At 36.4% G+C, this 16869-nt stretch overlaps 1 protein-coding gene across 3 annotated transcripts in view; it reads left to right on the plus strand.

The window, feature by feature from the left end:
- The window catches only part of YWHAZ (tyrosine 3-monooxygenase/tryptophan 5-monooxygenase activation protein zeta), a 32960-nt gene extending 16458 nt beyond the window's left edge, over positions 1 to 16502 (plus strand). For all 3 annotated transcript variants that reach the window (XM_059165905.1, XM_059165907.1, XM_059165906.1), the window contains exons 3-6: positions 10002 to 10125; positions 10784 to 10947; positions 11026 to 11121; positions 14338 to 16502. In XM_059165905.1, coding sequence (XP_059021888.1) covers positions 10002 to 10125; positions 10784 to 10947; positions 11026 to 11121; positions 14338 to 14397 — 444 coding nt within the window. In that variant the 3' untranslated portion in view covers positions 14398 to 16502. The remainder of the gene's footprint in view (positions 1 to 10001; positions 10126 to 10783; positions 10948 to 11025; positions 11122 to 14337) is intronic.
- The last annotated feature ends 367 nt before the right edge of the window (positions 16503 to 16869 follow it).

Consider the following 16869-nt stretch of genomic DNA (forward strand, 5'->3'; position numbering starts at 1 on the left):
TCTCTCTTTTTTTAAAGATTTTATTTATTTGGCAGAGAGAGATTACAAGTAGGCAGAGCATCAGGGGGTTGGGGGGAGCAGGCTCCCTGCTGAGCAGAAAACCCAGTGCAGGGCTCACTCCGAGGACCCTAAGATCATGACATGTGCTGAAGGCAGGGGCTTAACCCACTGAGCCATCCGTCACCCCCAGAAACGTCATTTTTGAGCAATGTCTTAAGTCTTCAGAGAGGACAATATAGTTTTTTTTGTTTATTGGGTTTTTTTGCAGAGTAATCATGATCTAAGGTATAATACTAACCTTAAGAATTGGTATTATACCAATGATAGACATATAAAATGTCTTTCATATTTTAACTAGAAGTTCAGTGAGATGATCAACTCTTGATAGTTTTCAGGTTGCTAAACTCAGTTTATTTCCTCCTTTACTCAAGATTATTCTATGTTTCTTCTGTTTTATCAAAGTGAAGCTGTTTGAACTATGCATATGTAATTCAGCCTGGGAATTTAATATTTAAGTGCTTAATATGTATAAAACTTGAGTCTTTAAAGAGCCTAGAAGTAGGTTAAGAATAGATACGTATGTGAAAAGTTGAAGGTATAAAATTAAATTTTTTTTATTTTAAATTATAATTACTCTGGATAATAATTTAGGTGTTACAGAGCACATAGGATACGAAGTAAAAAAATAAAGATTTCTGATTTTTGTCCTGCCTGCTCAGAGGTAATCTGTTTTAGTCCTAGTCCTATTTTTATCCTTCTGGGAATTTATCATTCCTATGCAAACAATTCTATCCTTGAAGAAGACTCATGAGTTAGTATTTATACACAAAGTATTCTGAGGGCACCTGGCTGACTCAGTGGAGTATGGGACTCTTGATTTTAGAGTTGTAAGCTCAAGCCCCATGTTGGGTGTAGGGATTGCTTAAAAATAAGAAACAAGCAAAACCAAGGAAGCCCCCCCACCCCCAGAAAATAATTGTTAAGTTGTGCATACACGGACTTGCACACATACATGCACTTCGATGTGTGTCTTAGGCTTCATTCCATACTGACACACACCTCGTGTTTTTTTTTAATGTTTTATAGTGTTATATGTGGGTGTCATATAATTTATTTAACTAGTCTATTATTGACAGAAGTAGGATATTTCCTTTTTTTCTTTAATTAAAAGCTCTTGGGGCACCTAGATGTCTCATTTGGTTAAGCATCAAACTCTGAATTTCAGCTCATATCATGATCTTAGGGTTGTGGGATTGAGCCCCTTGTTGGGCTCTGCTCAGTGCAGTCTCTCTTGTCCCTCTCCCTCTGCTCCAGTCTCTGCTTGTGCTTGTTTGCTCATTTGCTTGCTTGCTCTATCTTTAAATAAAACCTTAAAAAAAAAATCTTCACTTAACACTAGAGGTATAGAAAATGAAGGCCTTAACTGGATAGTTTTGAGAATTAGCTTTAGGGAGAATGTTGAATTAGAGCTGGATATTGAAAGGTGGATGGTATTTTAACACAGATAACTTTAAATTTAGTTCTTAAGAGTGATGCGTAGGCTCCTTGTAGAGGGGGTCTGTGAGGTCACAATTATCTTCATGATAATACTGAGTCACCATTGACTCCACTGTGTGGACATTAGGACTGATGGAAAAAAGTGCCGGTCCCAATACTAATAAAGATAGTGGCACCATATTGTATTTTTTTTTTTAAGATTTTATTTATTTATTTGACAGAGAGAAATCACAAGTAGATGGAGAGGCAGACAGAGAGAGAGAGGGAAGCAGGCTCCCTGCTGAGCAGAGAGCCCGATGCGGGACTCGATCCCAGGACCCCGAGATCATGACCTGAGCCGAAGGCAGCGGCTTAACCCACTGAGCCACCCAGGCGCCCCTTAATAATTTATATATCCCTCACCACCACCCATCTAGTTTGGCCAGGGTGGGGGGTAAATACTGGCTTTACTTACTGTTATTGAAGCTATAAAATCATTACTAGCCCTTATGTAGATATCTTTTTAGTATTCTGAGGCATAATAGGAAGTCTAGCAGTTATTTCCAGGAAAATTTGGGGTTTTTTTTGTTGTTGTTGTTGTTGTTATTTTATTTATTTATTTTTTTGGTAAGATTTCATTTATTTATTTGACAGACAGATCACAAGTAGGCAGAGAGGCAGGCAGAGAGAGAGAGGGAAGCAGCTCCCCGCTGAGCAGAGCGCCCGATGTGGGGCTTGACCCCAGGACCCCGGGATCATGACCTGAGTTGAAGGCAGAGGCCTCAACCCACCGAACCACCCAGGTGCCCCAAGGAAAAGTTTTTGTGATTATTTGAATCATGAGCTTAACTAGCTGCTCCCTTATTTCCCCCCACAGAACACTCTTCAAAGAATGACAGGCAAGCTGGTTATTCATACTTTGAGTATTTGGCAGACATCTAGAAAATGAAGGAGTAAGCTTGTCACTTTAATGAAAACAAATGGTATTTGTGACCAGTGATAAAAGTTAAGCTTTGAAGCATAAATAAGAATTTTGGAAAACTCCTATTCACTTCCATGATCTTGACAGCTTTCCAAATTTTCTTAATGAGTATAAAGCAGTCCTAAAACCAAAAGTCTTTAAACCTTAAATTAGGGGGCTGTTGTTATTACTTAGTTTTTTTCCCAGAACATGTATCTATTTATTTTTTAATTTTTTAAAAGATTTTATTTATTTCGAGAGAGAATGCCCAAGCAAGGGGAGCAGCAGGCAGAGGGAGAGGGAGGAGCGGGGAGCCCAATGCGGAACTCAATCCCAGGAGCCTGGGATCGTGACTTGAGCTGAAGGCAGATGCTTAACCGACTGAGCTACCCAGGTACCCCAAAAGTGTAAGTTTAGAGAGCAGTAGTAAGTACTGTGGTTGGGAGGAATAAGTTAGCATTTTTGAAACATAAGGAAATAGAGCACCTGAGAGGAAGGGAGTCTGGAACTAAGGTGGGTTTCTGGGTTGGCTGGTTAAGGTGTCATTTTAAAGTTAATTATCTGTAGTCCAAGTATTTCCTTTGATAACTTATACTTGATTAGTTTAGACAATACTTGAAAGAAAATGGTTGGAGAATGCTGGATCAGATTATACTGTTCTGTCCTCCAAAGGGTATCCCTTCTTGCTCTCTTCTAAATGCTTTCTATATATTAACTCATGTAATCATCTCAACATCTTTGTATATTATATCTACTAATAGTTTTACAGTTGAGAAATCTGAGGCCCAGGGAGATTTCAGAACTTTGTCAAGGTGATGGAGCTAGTAAGCAGTGAACTGGGATTTGACTTTAGGCAGTAGGCAGGCTGTCTCCATAGTTTTTTTACAAGTCCGCTATAAAAAGAATAATTAAGGAAAATGATACCTTCCCTTTAAAAAAAAAAAAAAAAGATTTTATTTATTTATTTGATAGAGACCACAAATAGGCAAAGAGGCAGGCAGAGACAGACAGGGAAGCAGACTCCCCACTGAGCAGAGAGCCTGATGCGGGGCATGATCCCAGGACCCCAGGACCATGACCCGAGCTGAAGGCAGAGGCTTTAACCCATTGAGCCACCCAGGCACCCTGATACCTTTCCTTTGATATGACAGTACTGCTTTAAAATGAAAGCTCTTTACATGTTATTTCACCCCCTTAATAGTTACACAAATTTAGATTATTGAACTCAGAGTGTTAAAATGAGATTATTTGAATGTCAAAATCTCATATGTTATATCTGAATAGAGTGCCTGCTCTCAGGAACTGTGATTGGTGCTCTTCTGTTTACACTGTCATTTAAACCTCATAGCAGCCTTTTGAAGTAGTTCATGTAGATCATTTTATATAAATTTTCATTTAGTTTTATAGATTAGCTCTGAGATAGAAATTTGCCCAGTATCTCAAAATTAATGATGAGCGAGGCATTCAGAATCTGTCTGATTTTAGAGTTTATGCTTTATTACACCAAGCTGATGTTCTAGGAAATGCTTGAATACCCAGAGGTTAGGGTCTTGCACCAATTCCGGTAGTAGTTTTGATGATCTGTGTGGCTTCTAGTCCAATTGTTGCCTGAAGTTTTGATATTTTACTCTTCCTCTTAATTTGAGACTGGAATCATACTAAAGAACCAATAATAATGATGTATTAGTAGAGTAGAGATAGGTTTTTCAGTTTATAAACCTTTAATTAGAAATATTTGACGACAGTCAGGATTGAATGTTGAAGTTTTTGTTAATGAAGGCAGGTTGAACCTACCCCAGGAAGGGCAGTCATATTCCACAGTCAAAGCATTGATGGTATGTAGCTCATCCTTTGATCAAAGCACGTGTTAGAAACTTGCTTATAGGGATGCCTGGGTGGCTCAGTTGGTTAAGCGGCTGCCTTCGGCTCAGGTCATGATCCCAGCATCCTGGGATCGAGTCCCACATCGGGCTCCTTGCTCCGCAGGGAGCCTGCTTCTCCCTCTGACTCTGCCTTCCACTCTGTCTGCCTGTGCTCGCTCTCATTCACTCTCTCTCTGACAAATAAATAAAATCTTTAAAAAAAAAAAAAAAAAAAAAAAAAAAAAAAAAAAAAAAGAAACTTGCTTATATATTCTGCTTTGGTAAATTGACAGGTTGAGGGAGGATCATTACTTGACCCCATATATCTTAAGTGTTTTTACAACCTAAGAAGTTAATTGTATCTGTAAAGAGAAAACTCTTATCTCTTAAGATCTCAAGGGTCACATAATTTATTTATTGATTAGATTAAATTTCAGTGCCTTCTCAAGAACATAACATTTAGCATTGGATTATGAACCATTTACAGAAAGATGTTGGATATGGGCTTCTAGTAGCATCTTGCTGCTTCCTCTCCCACTTTACCTTATTAGGTTGACTACTGTATAAGGTCAGAATATGTGTTAATTAACTCTAATTCTGCAAATTAATCATAGATATTTTTGCAGCTGTTGGCCATGGCATCTTTAAAATACAGTGGTTGTCATCAAAAGCAGATTTTTTAAATTACTGAGGCAATACTGTGAATTTTTAAATCAAATTATATTATAGCAAGATTCATACAGATTATGTAGCCTTAAGGTTTGAGTGTAAGATGTTCTTTAATTTTGTGTTTGACTTAAATATCCTTTTCCATTTTAATTACATTTGTCTTAGAAAGTTAATGTACTGTGTTATATGAAGAATTTTGTAAATGGAAGTACATCAGTGGTCAGTTTACCCTTTCTTTCATGGTTGGAAGTTGTAATATCTCATCTATCACTTATATAATACTATGTTGCCCAGAGCAATCATCACTTTCATTATACTATAATAGAGGAATGAAACTTATTAGAAGGTTGCATTATGTATTTAGTAGGATATTCTCTTAAGCTTCTGTATGTTTTGAAAATAGCTACTATTGGTCCTGTCTTCCATTTGACTTTTAAGTTTGTTCACCTCCAGTTTTTTCCTTGTCACTGCTGCTTTCTGGTAAATGCTGCTTCCTTTTTTCATTTTCTTCTTATTCTTTCCATCTTGGTTTTTTCCATACATTTGGGTCTTTTCTGTGGCTTCTAAATCTGGAAAATGTAGCTTTTATTTCTCTTTGGTCAGTTTGACAAATTAACATACTTAATCACCTCTTTAGTACTAAAACTAACTTAATTGAATAAACTCTATCTCTTCCATATCTTATGTTAGAGTTGAATGAAATTTTATAGAGATGTGCGAATCTCTGTAAAATACCCCAAGTGATCACCTTATTTTTCCTTAAAATCTCTAAGAGTAGATGGAACTATTTTGACTAGGTGGCTTATTCCAAGTTTGGACCACTCATACAAATCTCTTCTTAATGAGCAGAAATCTGTCTCTTGCTAAACTTAACTAGTCTTTTCTAGAACCATCATTTAAGGTCTAGCTTCTCTGCCATTCTTGCTTGCTTTCCTGGATCTTCTCCAGTTTGTGAATGCCTGTCTTGATACATTTTTTTTGAAGAAGCAATATACTGTAGATTTGGTCTCATTAGTACATTATAGAACTAAAACATTTTCCTTAATATTGATTCCTAATTGTATTAGTAATGTCTTAGAATCACATTATCCTTTTTAGTAGGCATAGCACCCTATTGGGGCAGAAAAAAAATGCGTAATTATAGTAGTACAGGTCAAATTGCCTAGTTGGAGTTGTACCTTCGCACATTAGTTGTGGTTTTGAGCACATTGCATAACGTAGCTGGGACCCATTTTCTTCTGTAGGGTACTTTAGTTTATCTCATGGGTGGGATTATGAAAGGATCAAATTAAATAATTTAAATATTGGAAGTGTCATCTTTATTATTGAAATAGCTTTGTAAACTTTTGTCTGTTGCTGGATGACCATTCAAAACATAGTAACTTGAAACAGTGATTTATTCTTTTTTAAGATCCTCTGGTTTGCCTCAACTGCAGCTCTACGCGTGGTATTGGCTGGAGTCACTCATGCTGCATTTGGCTGGGGCTGAAATATCCTAATGGTGTTACCTGACACGTCATATTCCTGGGGCTAGCTTGGCCTTTCTCTCCAGCAGGGTAGTTTGACTTTTTATATACTGGCCTAGAGTTCCAAAAGCAAAAGGGGAGGCTGCCTGTCCTCTTAAGGTTTAGGCTCAGAAATGGAACTCCGTCCCTTCCACTGCATTCTCTTGGTCAAAGCAAGTCATGAAAGTTAGCCCCAACTCAGGAGAAAGGAAGTGAATTCCGTATCTTGACAGGAGGAGGAATGGCATATGTGGACAGGGACGGCAGGGGAATTAGTGAAGCCTGTCTTTGGAGACCGTTTTTTTCCTAGTCTGCTGAACCAAGTGTTAGCCCTTTATTTAATCTTTAATATCTAGTTTGTCTTCTTGTGTTTAAGTTTTAATGGTTCTTAGTGGTATGACATCAGAAGATATGATAGACAAAAGTATGCCATTTATCCTGTTCTCAGCTTTTTACTTGAACAGCTTTATTGAGGTATAACTAACATACTAAGAACTTCATGTATTTGTAGTGTTACAGTTTAATGAGCTTGCTTTCTCATCTTGTAGTCAGCATTTACTAGAAACATTTGTTTGCCACTGTTGATACTTAATTCTTGGTCCTTTTAGTCTATTGGTGGGGCAGTAAGCTGCTTGGTTACTTGCCAAGGAAGGTCTTGCCTTCCTATTATTTGTAATTTCTGGTTAATATTTTTTAAAGTTGCTTTTGTTCTTGTTTTCGGTGTTCGGGCTTACGCAGTGTTCACTTTGGGGGGTGAGGTGCTCAACTACTGTTTAAAAAATTTTCCTTGTGAGTTACTGTAGTGTAAAACAGTGTTACTGAGGATACAGAATTAGTTCTCATAAAAGATGGGTTACCAAGGATGGGTTGTAACATTTCTTGTCACCTTGCCTTAGTAACTTCTACAAGTTGATGTACTTTAAAGTTTTACATCTTAAGTGATTGACTCTTGACTGCACCTGTTTGTGGTCTTCCTCTTGACATAAAATGGGTTAGTCATTGAAAAGTGAAGGACGTGAGTAGGCAGTGTTATTCTCAGTTTCATTTTTCTTCCTTGCTAGACCACTTATGGACAAAGTTAGAGATAATCTTATTCACCATTATATTCTCAGTGTCTAGCATAGGCATTTAAGTATTTAGAGAATTAAGTGAATGTGAAAAATACATTGAAGTAGTAAAATATGAAATAGAAATGCATAGGTGAAAAATAACTTTCATGGTTGGGCTTAGTTATTGTTAGTGTTTTATTTGAAGATATTTTAGTATATAATCTTACATATGTGAATGAGCCAGAGACTTGTATATGGAGCCTTCTTTAAATTTATGTATTATTCTCTTGCTGTTTGAAATTATTTGTGAATTCTGGTTAATCACATTATACTTTTCTTTAGTTAGACTTTGTAGTTTGAGCTTTACCTTAGCTAGTCAGAAATAGAATTTACCCTTTGTCTTCTGGAATGCCACCATTTAAACCTAGACTGACTCCAAAGCCATTAGGCTATATTATTTTCCATAGTTGAATGAATAATGTATTTGTATTAGGATATAAAACTTGAAAAGACCTACTCATTTGTTTAAGTGAAAAATTAATACTCACTTAAGTGAAAAATCCACTTATTATATTAAACGGAACTATGTTCTCTTTTTTATTATTATTTTGTAAGACTTAATTGTTTATTTGACAGATAGCAAGAGGGAACAAGAGCAGGGGGAGTGGGAGAGGGAGAAGCAGACTTCCTGCTGAGCAGGGATCCCGATGTGGGGCTCGATCCCAGGACCCTGGGATCATGACCTGAGCTAAAAGCAGGTGCTTAAGGACTGAGCCACCCAGGTGCCCCACTGTGTTTTGTTTTTTAGGCAGATCCCAAAAGAGCCGCCATAGTCAGTCAAAGTGCTTATGTCCTAAAGAGCGTGGTGTTCAAAGGACAAAGCACTTGCAGCTGATAGGTCTTTGAATAAGAAGGTATGGGTATGGTGTAATAATGAAGTTTTTGTTATCCTAACCAAAGTGTTCATCTGATTTTAGGCCACTAGTTTCAGATACTGGTGAGTAACCACAGGAAACATAGTACTTTGACTTCTTACCTTGAACCACTTCCAGTAATGCAGTGCAGCTTGGCCTTACTGCCATGTTGGCCCCTACCCATTTCATGTGGTATCTGTAGCTTCAAACTGTTTTGTATAAAAGTAGACTAAAACTGCTGCATAACTGCCAGAAAGATAGAAATCAAGAATTCGAAAACTCTTCTTGTAAAAATAGACTAGTTTGGGACTAAGCCCAGTTGAAAACTGATTTCACCTTGATTCCTGGGGTGTGTTTAGCTAGGAGGAAAATTTGGGGTGGTGAGAATGATTCTGTTATTTGAGTATTTTTATTAACATTTGCCTAATTGTACTACTGGAATTCTTTTTCCCTCTTAAAAAAAACCCACTAGTTTATAGTACCTTCTCCCCTTAATACAATGATCTGATTTTTTTGCTTTAAACCAATTGTAGAATGTAATTATTACTAACTAGCTTGTTAGGATTTAAATTAGTTTAGATTGTTAATAGTTTCAAACAAAATTATACAGGATGAAACTTTAGCTGGTGTGATCTGTAAATGTGCATTTTATTAGCTAAAAATCACTTTAAGGAAATTAAAGGTTCACTTTTCAGATCTGTAATTCTCATAAACCTATCTACCACTGTCTACCCCACCCCACCCCACCCCACCCCCCCGCCAGATTTATTTATTTGAGAGAGAGGGAGAGAGCCAGCAGGGTTAAGGTGAGGGAGAGAATCTCCAGCAGGCCCCCTGCTAAGTGGGAGCCTGGTGCAAGGCTGAATCTCACCATCCTGAGATCAGGACCTAAGCCAAAACCAGGAGTGCAGTGCTTAACCAGCTGAGTCACTCAGGTGCCCCATACCACCGTCTTACTTTAATTAGGAACAGTGAAACTTCAAACAACTTTTTACCTCTTGTGGCTTTGCTTGAATTGTGTTCTTCTAAATAAAGTTAATTTTATTCTGCTTTCTCAGTTTGGGACTCTGGTAGTATCTCTTACATTATTGGTTTTTGCTTGAGGCATAATCCTCCAGAGTCCGAGGTTTAATCTGTGTGCTTTCCATCCTAATGACTACCTTGAAAATGGAAAGTTTGTCATCTTGTTAGAAAAAGCTTGTTAGGAGCTGTCACTGTTTCACATTCACTGAAGCATATGGTCGTTAACAGGATGTAGATAGATAGCACTGTGCAGGGTAGTCACATACTAAAAATGTGTCCTTAAGTAATGAACTCAACCTTAACTTCACTTTTTAAGTATTGCTATCCAAAGCATTCTGCTTTTAAACCACAAATTCATGAGTCTACTGCAGCCAACTATTGTAGTACTGGCAATAATTGGGTATTTGAATTTTATATTGGGTATTAGAATACTTAGGCTGTATTACAATATGCTGTTAAGAAATGAGGATTTTTATTATTTTTTTTTTATTCAGTCTTGTAAGTATTTTCTTCTTACTGTGACTGTTTCTTTTCTTCCAAAGTCTCTTTTGGAAAAGTTTTTGATCCCCAATGCTTCACAAGCAGAGAGCAAAGTCTTCTATTTGAAAATGAAAGGAGACTACTACCGTTACTTGGCAGAGGTTGCTGCTGGTGATGACAAGAAAGGTAAACTGTTTTTCAACATGTTTGTTGAACTTCTATAAAATAACATAGTTTGGAAGTAGTCTCTCTGAAATGTAAACAGTTGTAGGGGTTTTTTTGTTTGTTTAATTGCTTAGAACACTAGTTCTAAGAAGAGCAGTAATTAACTTTTCTCTTTTTTAGAGAGGTAGGGGCAGAAGGCGAGGGAGAGAGAATCCTAAGCAGGCTCCATGTTGGCCTTGATCTTACAACTCTGAGATCATGACCTGAGCTAAAGTCACCCACATGCTCCAGTAATTAACTTTTTTTAAAGTCCTGCGAATGTGTATCTACTGCCTAATACTGGTATTCTAAAATGCTTGCTTGCTGAAAAACCAATTTTGTGCATAGGAATGTTTCCTCACAATTTTAAAAGATCATGATCACAGCATAACTGTAGAGCAGTGTGAACTAGTTATTAAAAATATAATAATTCTGAGATGATCGCAGGAGTTGTTTTTGTATTGACATTGACTAATGGTTAGTGTGGTGTTCTTTGAGATTTTTTATCTTTGAGATCCTCATTCAGTCAAGGTTGCTACAGCTTAATATTTCAGAGCATACATTGGATATTAAAGGTCTGGCTTGAGGAGTGAAGAGGAAGTGCAGATTGTCAATACGTTTGGCACATTTTATTTTCCAGGGATTGTAGATCAGTCACAACAAGCATACCAAGAAGCTTTTGAAATCAGCAAAAAGGAAATGCAACCAACACATCCTATCAGATTGGGTCTGGCCCTTAACTTCTCTGTGTTCTATTACGAAATTCTGAACTCCCCGGAGAAAGCTTGCTCTCTTGCAAAGACAGTACGTATTTTACCTGTTTTCTGGAAATTTAGTAATCCTTATTATTTGAGCACTGACATGTCCTTTTTTGTATCATAGGCTTTTGATGAAGCCATTGCTGAACTTGATACATTAAGTGAAGAGTCATACAAAGACAGCACGCTAATAATGCAATTACTGAGAGACAACTTGACAGTAAGTACATAACAGCATCATGAATGGCCAGTGTGGTTGAAATTACGTTCTTTTATAGATTATTACTAAGAATATTTCTGGACTCTGTTGAATATGAAATTGTATTTGCTATTAAAACTATGAAGGAAAACCGCCTTATAGAAATTTAAATACTAGATCAGGGACCAAAAATGTGTTCTTTAATTAGTTGCATATCTATTGTTAGAGTTTTAGTTCTCAAAATAATTTCGTAAGCTATGGTTTTGGACTTTCAATCACATAGGCTGTTTCATTTTCCATTTCAATTTGGTTATTTCCATTTGTTCCATTTTAGTCACAGAATAGTTTTTATTATCAAAACTGTGCAAGTTCTCTTCATGTTTAATTTCCATTAAAAATGGTTTTCCTGGGGCATGTGGGTGGCTCAGTCAGTTAAGCATATGCCTTTGGCTCATTCAGGTTGTGATCCTGGGGTCAAGTCCATGTCACGTTCCTTCTCAGCGGATAGCCTGCTTCTCCTTCCATTTCTCCCAGTTCATGCTCTCTGTCTCTTGCTTATTTTCTGTCTCAAATAAATAAAATCTTTTTTTAAAAAGTGATTTTCTGGATCATAAAGTTGCTTCCATATTTAGATAGCTGTAGTACTCCCATCAGTAACTTCAGTTACAAGATTTCAGATACTCTGTGGAATTCAATTGGAAATGTTTTGCCTAGTTATTAGCCTCTTAGTAAAAAACAAGGCTTGTTATGGAATCTCATGCTTATCCTTAACATTCTCCAGACCAAGAAAAAGAACCACAATGCCATTAACACACAGAAAAAATTGGCAGTAATTCTTAATAATGTACATCTAAATAGTACTCAAACCCCAGTTTTTTTTAATTGTCTATTTTTTTTTTAAAGGGTTTTTTTTTTTTTTTTGGGGGGGGGGCGCCTGGTTGGCTCAGTGGGTTAAAGCTTCTGCCTTCGGCTCAGGTCATGATCCCAGAGTCCTGGGATTGAGCCCTGCATCAGGCTCTACTCATCTGGGAGCCTGCTTCCCCCTCTGTCTCTGCCTGCCTTTCTGCCTACTTGTTATCTCTCTTTGTCAAAAAAATAAAATCTTAAAAAAATTTTTTTTAAGTTTTTTTATATGAATTGAGATCCAAATAAAGTCTACACCTTGTATCTCTTTAGTCCCATAGCTTTTCCCATTCTCCTTCAGATAAATAATTGAAGTTTTGAGCCTTAGGTGTAAAAATTATCAAGTGCCTGCTATGCCAGGTAATGAGCTAGGAGTGAAGACTTGCATTGTAGAGCTTGAGAACTATAAATCATTTTATACATTTTGCTTCCAGCTTTATTCTAACTCACTGCCAATTTTCTGAACCAGGTCTGTATTCTAGTGTTGAGTTATCATCAGAGTTTTTTGAACCACATTGTGTACTTGGTTATTATTAAACACCTAAAATTATTTTAGGATGTGTAACTGGAGGCTACTTAAAACCTTGGGGGATTTTTATTTTAGTCAAGAGAGTAACCTGTAGTTTCTTAAAGAATGAATTTTTATGTCGAATGAAAGAAGCACTTCACTTTGTTAGCTGTTTTTAATATAAAGAATTTTCATATTTTCTGGTTTGAAGTGATGAGATAGTTGTCATTCCTAAAAGGTAGAAATTATTAACACTGTCATCATTTTCTGAGAGGGCCTGACCTGAAATAAATACTTACAGCTGATTTTGGTTAGTATAGCATGAAAAAGCATACTTGTAACAGCTGAGTGAAAAGAAAACCAAGATTGCATTCTGATTCTATCACTAGTTACTGTGTGTCTTCTCTAAGCCTTGGTAATATCACCTGTTATTATAGGTGGATTGGATCATTTATCTGTTTGGTTTTTACTTAAAGATTTTATTTATTTATTTGACAGACAGATATCACAAGTAGGCAGAGAGGCAGGGAGAAAGAGAAGGAGAAGCAGGCTCCCTGTTGAGCAGAGAGCCCGATGCAGGGTTCAATCCCAGGACCCTGAGACCATGACCTGAGCCGAAGGCAGCGGCTTAACCCACTGAGCCACTCAGGTGCCCTGGATCATTTATCTGTTAAGAAATTTTGCCATAACTACCTAGTATTTGAGATTGAATCTGGTTGACTAATACTGCCAACATACAACTCTAGTAGAAAAATGTGTCAAGTATTTTCAGGTATTTATGGAAAATTCAAGAATCCTTGAAGGTTAAAACTGGGAAGAGATGTTAAAAAGTTTCATTTTACAAAACCCCTGTTTAACAGGAACTCAGACTTGCAAAGGTCATTTAGCTTAAATGTATGACCTTGGATGAAGTCTGCTTCCAGGGCAGAGATCTCTTTGGTTAATAAATAAAGCTAATGGGTGATTTGGGAGTTAGAAAAATATTACTGCGGTTTTTTTTCCCCCTTCATTTCTCATTATATAAGCAGTAGCCCTTTTAAAATTTCATCTGAAAGTCATTAATGGACTGTGTTAAAAGACTTGTAAAAAATACTAATTTTTGAAGAAACTGAAATAATTTTGAGGGGTTTTTTTGGTTTTTTTACTGCCAATAAATTAACATTAGTGAAAAAAATTAATAGAATCTGTAGTCTTACCACTGTTGGACAATTCAGTTTTTACCTCTTATAAGGTTCTGACCATACTGTTTTCTGTTCATCTGTCCAGTTTCACAAAGGTATGTTTTCCTAAGCTAAAAACATTAGAAAAGCTAAATTTGTAATTTAATTCAGGATTGATATCCTCACTCCCGAATTTCATGGAATGTGAGATTGTCTTTGGAGTAGGAATCTTAATGTTTTATGAAAGGAAAGTAGTCATCTTGAGCTTGAACTTGGGTTGAATTAAGAAGATTCTAGTTTGGATACACTAAACTTATACATTGATCTCTCGTGTTGGGGCTATTCAGAGCAGTTTGATATTCCCATAGCTTATTAATACTAAGTATTGTGTAGCACTTTGGTATTTTTTATTTTGCTTTCTTTTCTATGGTAACCAAGTTTCTTGTATCCGACTTGGTTGAAAACAACTTGTTTGGTACTTAACAGTGTTTACCACACAAAGATTAGGGAGAAAATGAGGGTGTTCTGTATCTTGAAGCTGTCTTCATTGCAGTGATCTTTTAAAGAAAGCTTTCAGCAAAAGCTGTGTTTACATTCTGGTACCATGACAAATTAAGATTTTTTTCAAACTGAAACATGCTGAAAAATCTTTCCTTCTTTTACCAGTTGTGGACATCGGACACCCAAGGAGACGAAGCTGAAGCAGGAGAAGGAGGGGAAAATTAACCGGCCTTCCAACTTTTTGTCTGCCTCATTCTAAATTTACACAGTAGACCATTTGTCATCCATGCTGTCCCACAAATAGTTTTTTGTTTACGATTTATGACAGGTTTATGTTACTTCTATTTGAATTTCTATATTTCCCATGTGGTTTTTATGTTGAATATTAGGGGAGTAGAGCCAGTTAACATTTAGGGAATTATCTGTTTTCATCTTGAGGTGGCCAATATGGGGATGTGGAATTTTTATACTAGTTATAAATGTTTGGCATAGTACTTTTGGTACATTGTGGCTTCACAAGGGCCAGTGTTAAAACTGCTTCCATGTCTAAGCAAAGAAAACTGCCTACATATTGGTTTGTCCTGGTAGGGAATAAAAGGGATACTTGGTTCCAGATACAGGTGTAGTTTTTGTGGGTACTTTAAGGTTTGGAGCACTTACGAGGCTGTAGTAGAAATGGGTATTCTGTAGATACCGTGTATGGAACCATGAGAATCTGTGGAATACTCAACTCTCAGTGTGCACACCTTTGATTACAGTTGCAGAAGTGTTCTTTAGTTGTGACCCAATTTACTCTGGATAAGGGCAGAAACGGTTCACATTCCATTATTTGTAAAGTTACCTGCTGTTTGCTTTCATTATTTTTGCTACACTCCTTTTATTTGTATTTAAATGTTTTAGGCAACCTAAGAACAAATGTACAAGTAAAGATGCAGTAAAAATGAATTGCTTGATATCCATTACTTTATGTGTATCAAGCACAGCAGCAAAATAAAAATCCCATGTATTTAACTTTTCTTTTTCTTTCTTTTTCTTTTTTTTTTTTTTTTTTTTTTAGGGTTTTTGGTTTGGTTTGGGGGTTTTTTTTTGTTTGGGTGGTTTTTTTTATTTTTGTTTTTGTTTTGGGGTATTTTTTGGTTTTGCTTTTGTGATTTTTTTTTTTTTTTTTTTTTTTTGATACTTGCCTAATAACATGCATGTGCTGTAAAAAATAGTTAACAGGGAAATAACTTCAGATGATGGCTAGCTTTGTTTAATGTCTTATGAAATTTTCATGAACAATCCAAGCATAATTGTTAAGAACACGTGTATTAAGTTCATGTAAGTGGAATAAAAGTTTTATGAATGGACTTTTCAACTACTTTCTCTACAGCTTTTCATGTAAATTAGTCTTTTGGTTCTGAAACTTCTCTAAAGGAAATTGTACATTTTTGGAAATTTATTCCTTATTCCCTCTTGGCAGCTAATGGGCTTTTATCAAGTTTAAATACAAAGTTTATCGTAACAAAATACTACTAATATAACTACTACTGTTCCCAACCATGTCCCTTATTCTTCCTCTCCTCTAAAAAAAAAAAAAAATAGTTTTGTTTTTGTCTTTTTTTGTTTGTTTGTTTTTTTCAGAGACAGGATTGATTGGAAAAAAGTAGTATGTTCCATTTAAAGTTTTGGTATATGGCATTTTCTAACTTAGGAAGCCACAGTGTTCTTGACCCATCATGATATTGGGTAGCATTAACTAAGTTTTGTGCTTCCAAATCACTTTTGTTTTTAAGAATTTCTTGATATTGTTATAGCCTGCCTTCAATTTTGATCCTTTATTCTATTTGTCAGGTGCACAGGATTACCTTTTTTAGCCTTCTGTCTTGTCACCAACCATTCCTACTTGGTGGCCGTGTGTACTTGGAAAAAAGGCCGCATGATCTTTCTGGCTCCACTCAATGTCTAAGGATACCTTGCTTCCTTTGCTTGCATCCCACAAACTATTTCCCTCATCCTATTTACTGCAGCAAATCTCTCCTTAGTTGATGAGATTGTGTTTATCTCCTTGTAAACCCTACCTACCTGAATGGTCTGTCATTGTCTGCCTTTAAAATCCTTCCTCTTCCTCTCTTTAAATAATGATGGGGCTAAGTTACACCCAAAGCTCACCCCCAAACTATTTCCTCAGTACCTTGCAGAAAACACCAAACAAAAATACCATTTTAAAAGAGGTGTATTTTTTTTTTTTTCTTTTAGAATGTAAGCTCCTCAAGAGCAGGGACATTGTTTTCTGTATGTTCTATTGTGCCTAGTACACTGTAAATGCTCAATAAATATTGATGATGGGAGGCAGTGAGTCTTGATGATAAGGGTGAGAAACGGAAATCCCAAATAACTGTTTTGTTGCTTGTTTTATTATGACCTCAGATTAAATTGGGAAATATCAGGCCTTTGGCACAGTTGTCCCCCAGATACTACATTCAAATAAAAGTGCAGTGGAGACCTTGGGGTCTTTCTTTTAAGGAGAAAAAAATCTCTTAATGCATTAGGGCAAAATAATCCTCTTCTTGGCTCTTTTTTTACTCATTTCTCCTGACCCCCAGGCCAAGGACATGAAGTAATCATTTATAGCTAAGGCGCATTAAGCTAAACTTGAGGAGATGGATCTCATTCAAGTATAAATTATAAATAAAATCTAAAGCTTGTCATATTGCC

The sequence above is a fragment of the Mustela lutreola genome, chromosome 3 (assembly GCF_030435805.1).
Source record: "Mustela lutreola isolate mMusLut2 chromosome 3, mMusLut2.pri, whole genome shotgun sequence".
NCBI lineage: Eukaryota > Metazoa > Chordata > Mammalia > Carnivora > Mustelidae > Mustela > Mustela lutreola.